We start from the raw sequence: 7,157 nt of genomic DNA on the forward strand, positions 1-7,157 counted from the left end.
ATTCTATTATTAGTAATATCTAAAACACTCAGTTTCTTGTTCTCTGGGAGAGCTTCTCCTAAAGCTTTAGCCCCCTCTTTACCAAAACCATTCCAAGCTACATTTAATGACAGTAGACTATTGTTCGTCTGAAATTAAATTGATTCATTTATAAATACAGTTTGATATATCCCGGCAGCCTGCATGTGTGCATTGTCGATTACTACGCGATACAAATAGTTCTGTAAAACAATTTGTTAAGATGACAAAATATATGTATACATTTTATTAATATGAACTAGTGTTCGTCTGATATTAGAGTTATACGGATGGATGCAAACATCGTTTGTAATTTCGTTTAGAATCCTGATCATATTTTAAATGAACTTTTTTCAGCTATACAATAAACATTATATAATAATGTTCAATATCACATACTAAATTGACACACTGTTCAACATTTTTCTATGTCAACCACGTGATACTAAGTTTTTCTAGACGGATCATGTGGTTTAAAGATTCTACCTTAAAAAGCCATCGATTCGCTGCTAAATAATCAAATGCTTTTACAGTACTGTCTACTTTAATCACGTTATTGGACAACATATCCTCATCAATACAACCAAATGTTTGTGACTATGAGCAATATATACATATCCTACATCTTAGCGATCAATACAACCGATCATTTATCTATGAGCTATTGATATATACATGTATAAAGTAACATAAAATTATGAGCTTTCAATATATACATGTATATAGTAAGTTAAAACTATGACCTATTGACATATCCTACATTTATAAACAATGTATATTGTATAACCTTATCGTTGTTAAACGAGTTTTTCATAATATAGTAATACCTTTAATCTACGAGCTTTAAATATCGTACCTTAAAACAACTACGAGCTATTGATATATATCTTACCTTTGAACTATGAGCTTTTGATATGTATTTTACCTTTTTAAACTACGAGCTATGATAAATATTTTACTTATAAACTATGAGCTGTTGATATATATCTTACCTTTAAACTACGAGCCTTTGATATATATCTAACCTTTAAACAACGAACTTTTGATATATATCTAACCTATAAACTATGAGCTTTATATAAATATCTTACCTATAAACTATAAGCTATTGATATATATCTTACCTTTAAACTATGAGCTATTGATATTGCACCTTTCCCCCTGATGTGGTTCCAGCTAAGATCCAGTTTCTCTATTGATTCATTATTTGCTGAAATTGTAAATTTTAATCCAGTGTGTTAAAGGTACTCTACTTATAAATTGAAATCGACATTAATAACAAATAAAAGATACTTGGAAAGAACGGATTGTATTGGTATTTCTCATTGAAAAAGATTTTTCTTGAAAATCAATGTAATAAAAGACTTAGTGTTTGCTACTAATAAAGCTCACCTAAGTTCATATAAATTGTTGTGTAAAAAGTCGGGTAATTGGATACTTGTAAGTAAATAAGAATAAAAGTCCATTAATTACATTTATTATGTCACACAAATGATGTTGCCGTTAACGCTGCCATCCGAAGACAATTATTTATTTTTTCAATAAATAAACAACAACAGAAGTAAGAAAAAAATACGTTTTAACATAATCGTTCTACATGTTCTTAGAAAAAAAAAACATACGAAGGGTTATCCAAAAATTCGTGGACTTTTTAAGAATATCTCTTAAACCTCAGTGTGCACTGTAATGAAATTTTATCAGCATTCCTTGTAGAAAATTATCAACACATTTTGAAAGGAACAATTAAATGCATCAATATATAATGATTTTATATTGCTTTTGAGTAAGCACATACACGGCCGCCGGGGCAAGGTAGAAAAACGCTGTTATTCATCGTATATTTTTTGCTGAAAAAACTAATAATTTACGTAGAAAACCCGCTTAACATCACATTATTTTTTTCTGTGTTTATTTAATATTTATTCTTCTAAGAAGTGTAATAATTTCAAATCAATATCTTAAATATATTTTAAGCAACGAAGAAAGTCCTAGATGTTTTGGATATACCCTCGTATATGACCGCCAAATGCAAATGCGACAAAGCACTTCTAAACACGAACCTAATGCATTCCCTATTGCCACAGCGCCCGATTCACTGATACAATTATGGTTTGCCCGTAACCGTAACAAGCCCGTTCTTGCCTGAAATAAAACATATTAAAATATAAACAAATTCACATTAGTCATATAAGTTATGATAATTAATTCCATCCTAAACAAAATAAAAAGTGTATGCAAATTCTGTTGAATTATATACACCCTGAAGCAAACAGTTGTGTTATGATAACAAAACTAAAACTGTGCGTAACAAAACTAAAATTAAAGTCGCCATATGACTGTGACAGTATATATGTGCACGTGTGACTCAGCGCACATTCTATATCTGAAATGTTTTAGTACCATATGCTTACAATGTTTAAATAATGAGTGAAAGAAATTGTTTTAGTTGACTATGTGTCTACATAAATTCTGTAAAATTGTCATGCATACGGTTAAGGACACACCGAAAAGTCAGTAATATAATTCTGAAATAAACGAACAAGTTCGACGATATATGACACGAAAATAAGCTATACTTACACTGTTAAATACACAAGCAACGACATAAAAATGTATGAATATGCATGTTCTTACAGATTATTTACACTTGATCGGAATGTGCAAAACTATAGACTTAGAAATTACAGGAAATACTTATCACAAAAGCAACAGCATTCTTTCCTGCCCGACATAACGAAACATACCTCTATTAATTCAGCAAGGCACTTAGCACCCTCATCTGTGATTTCATTTCCTAAAATGTATTAATCAACACAATCAGATTGTGTATGAATAGGTAATTATGCATAATAATAATAATAATAATAATAATACATGTAATAATAATAATAATAATAATAATAATAAACAAATGCTTAAGTCAGCTCGAACTCGGAGGGCCAGTGCAAATTTGTTCGAGAGATTGGTAGTTCCAGAAAACCGCAGTTGATACTTTCTCACGAATTATATCATATTTTATGTAGGATATAGGTCTGAAGGATTTCCAGAGATTCGATCGATCGGTGTTTTTGAGCGATCCGAGGTAGAACAATAGATTTATTATAAAGACATTTTGCCAGGACTGGGCGATTAGTTCGACGGAAATGAGGTATGCGAACGATGGGAGTTTGAGCGAACGAAGTTTAACTGTATTTCCAAATGTGCGGCTTTTTGTACAACTTCTTGACAATGACATGTTTGTGTCTGCATAAAATGTATTACTTATAAAGATGTCTGACAGAATATATGGATTACTTTATAAGCGGCTGTATGCTTATATAACCCGATCCGCTTTATAACGAATTTATCATACAGCAGACTTAGTACTGTGTCAAGTGCTGTGTGACAGTCGATACAAAGTTGCACCGTACTTCACTTCAGTGTTGTTATATTTATCTGGTCATTTTAAAACCATTGAGTCCAGCACTTTTAAGCGTTGAGAATTGAATACCGCTCAAGCCGGTGCTAGGGGGCGTGAGGGATGTTGCACTTGTACATTATCGCTCATGTACAGACTCAATCAAACCGAGTCTGTAATTTTGATGCAATTTTGTTGCTTTAATGCTTCCGAGGGGTCAATTTTTCAAGATATTAAACGTTTTTGAGAAAATCGAAAATTTCTTCATAAAATGAAAACATCCGTGTATAAAGATAATATCAACGTCACGCTTATTCACTGAAAAACACTTTTGTATATGTATACGTGCAGTAATATGAAAAGTACTTTATAACTTTGCTCAAAACATGTTTGCAAATACAACTCTTAAACATTTACAATATAAATTAAATATATCAACATAACATTTACAACTTAACCAAAATTAACTTCATTTTTCACATATTATTACTTCATTTTGACCTCATCATTTATGAGTTATAAATTTCATTGATTCTCTTACCTGAGACATCTAATCTTACTATGAGAATATTGTCCATAACAGCCTGTACTATTGCCTTTAACCCGGGGATGCCTATATTGTTCTCTGCAAAGTTCTAAAAATAATTATTTGAAATAGTTACCATATAAGTCTATTGCCCATTCCCAACATTCTTAAAACATTAATCGTGTAGCATGAACTACCAGATATTGTCACTTTTATCTTAAAATAAAATGAGCCATGTCAAGACAAAACCAACATAATGCGTTTGCGACCAGCATGGATCCAGACCAGCCTGCGCATCCGCGCAGTCTGATCAGGATCCATGCTGTTCGCTATCAGTTTCTCTACTTGTAATTGAGTTGGTAAGCGAACAGCATGGATCCTGATCAGACTGCGCGAATGCGCAGGCTGGTCTGGATCCATGCTGGTCGCAAACGCATTACGTTGGTTTTGTCGTGACGCGACTCAAATAGGGTGCGGCTTCCAGGGGTTTACACCACTGTCAACATGCATGGGTGCAACTGATGCAGGTTCTGTAATTAACGGGGTCCAGTCATGTATAGTCTGGGTCAAATCAATAATTCAAAACGTCCAACAGACAGCTAATTCGAACTAGTCAATACTTTGCTAAACAAAAATGTTTACTTATTATATCTATATATATTATAACACAGAATTATAAACTGCAAGGGTTTTTAACGTTTACTAATGTTACACAAGATTTATGAAGCCATCTGTATACATTTTTATGCATCCATTTGGTTGCAAGAGCTTGAGAATTGTGCATCCAAGAAGACTTTTTAGGAGTTTATTAATGCAGGGTCCTGCATCCGGTACATCCCTTGGCTTTGTTGAGATACAATAACTTTACGTAATGATCACCGTGCAATTTCTTCTATATAATGGCTGAACACATTCACTACAGACGCATAGACCTACCCCTGTTCTATCAATAATCTCAATATCACCTTTTCCAGTTTAGACTTTAATATTTGTTTTCTATATTTAAACAGATATACATTTCGGGTGGATAAACAGAGGACTGTCATGCTCTCATGATCTGTCATAACATTGTATGTAGACGAGATTTAAAAAAAAAAATTAATATGATAATATGCTCAAATACTTACAAGTCGTGTGATGTAAATATTCTGTGTCAACATATCTGTTACATGATATATTCCCTCGTTTCCTAAACTATTATCCCGCAACTTCAATGCATTCACATATTCATTTCTCTACAAAATGTAAAATAGAATAATTAAGATTAAGAGCACTTTTTGCCATTTAAATTTAGTTTTGTAAGTATAGTTAAAAGAATTAAGCGTTACGCATGCGCAAGCGCTTTACCTTGACTTATATCATCATCATCAGCAGCAACATCATCATCATCATCATCATCATTTAAAATCAGTTAAACGGTTTAAGATCAGAGACAATAATACACGTGTTATTTCTTTATATGTTTGCTTTAAAAGATGAAAACAGCCTTTATAGATTTAAAGAATTACTTATATGTATTGTTTTCTCATTTAATTATATTTATTAATTGTATTTAGTTATATATTTTACTTACTAAAAGCGCTATGGCAGCAAGTTTCATATGTTCATGGCCTATTTTCTTCCCAGTAAGGTCAAAGGTTGAATTTTCAAATTGGTCAACAATACATTTTAATGGATATTTCTTTGCAACTTTACAAGCCCTTTGATATTTGTCGTTCACCTTCTTGGCCAACGACTTTCTTGAACGACCCTCATCTACACTTTCTGAAAACATATATGAGGCATGTCACGACAAAACCAACATAGAGTGTTTGCGACCAGCATGGATCCAGACCAGCCTGCGCATCCGCGCAGTCTGATCAGGATACATGCTGTTCGCTATCAGTTTCTCTACTTGCGATAGAGTTGGTAAGCGAACAGTATGGATCCTACGGAATGCCGTTAGGGCCATTGCCTATGAATGTGTTGATCTGAAACGCGATAGTCGATAGTACGATGGTGAAAACGCGAAATCACGAAACTACGATGGTGAAAACGCGAAAGCACGATGATGAAAACGCGAAAGTACGATGATGAAAACGCGACAGTACGATACTACGATGATGAAAACGCGATAAACAATCGTGTTTTCACCATCGTACTGTCGCGTTTTCACCATCGTAGTTTCGTGATTTCGCGTTTTCATCATCGTACTGTCGTGTTTTCATCATCGTACTATCGCGTTTTTACCATCGTACTATCGCGTTTTCATCATCGTACTATCGCGTTTTCATCATCGTACTGTCGTGTTTTCATCATCGTAGTATCGCGTTTTCACCATCGTACTGTCGTGTTTTCATCATCGTACTATCGCGTTTTCATCATCGTACTATCGCGTTTTCATCATCGTACTATCGCGTTTTCACCATCGTAGTTTCGTGATTTCGTGTTTTCACCATCGTACTATCGACTATCGCGTTTCAGATTAACACATTCATAGGCGATGGCCCTAACGGCATTCCGGAATGCCGTTAGGGCCATCGCCTATGAATGGTTTGATCTGAAACGCGATACTCGACAGTGCGATGATGAAAACGCGAAATCACGAAACTACGATGGTGAAAACGCGACAGTGCGATGGTGAAAACACGATAGTTTATCGCGTTTTCATCATTGTAGTATCGTACTGTCGCGTTTTCATCATCGTACTATCGCGTTTTCATCATCGTGCTTTCGCGTTTTCACCATCGTAGTTTCGTGATTTCGCGTTTTCACCATCGTACTATCGACTATCGCGTTTTAGATCAACACATTCATAGGCGATGGCCCTAACGGCATTCCGTAGGATCCTGATCAGACTGCGCGGATGCGCAGGCTGGTCTTGATCCATGCTGGTCGCAAACGCACTATGTTGGTTTTGTCATGACGCGGCTCATATCTTAAGTCGGTATCAATATCGCTATTACAAGTCTTCTTGCACACCAAAACCTTTTTCTTTATGTTACAATTTATAATTAAACATACACAATAAAACTTCTTTGCAGTGTATTTAAGCATGAAAATGTCTACATTGATTTTAATGAAGTACAGCCACATACTAAACAATAAACAATTGAACACGTAGTTCGAATTTTGAACATTTAGTTTAAAATATTTCTTAGAATCAATTGCTTTATAAACAATTATTTTATTTGCAATAATATCAACATGTTTATTATGCACATCATTTCTGTCTTC

At 34.0% G+C, this 7,157-nt stretch overlaps 1 protein-coding gene across 1 annotated transcript; it reads right to left on the bottom strand.

Annotated features, from left to right (window-relative positions):
• Positions 1-26: 26 nt before the first annotated feature.
• LOC132733077 (leucine-rich repeat-containing protein 74B-like) lies at positions 27-5,705 on the bottom strand (the record flags this gene model as incomplete). Its single annotated transcript, XM_060719672.1, has 7 exons — positions 27-128; positions 1,143-1,228; positions 2,079-2,160; positions 2,763-2,812; positions 3,957-4,050; positions 5,069-5,176; positions 5,515-5,705. Coding segments are annotated over 7 exons (713 nt in total), but the record flags the coding sequence as incomplete, so codon positions are not given.
• Between the last annotated feature and the right edge of the window lie 1,452 nt (positions 5,706-7,157).

This window comes from Ruditapes philippinarum, unplaced genomic scaffold (assembly GCF_026571515.1).
Source record: "Ruditapes philippinarum isolate M1 unplaced genomic scaffold, ASM2657151v2 ctg19962_1_1_1_1, whole genome shotgun sequence".
NCBI lineage: Eukaryota > Metazoa > Mollusca > Bivalvia > Venerida > Veneridae > Ruditapes > Ruditapes philippinarum.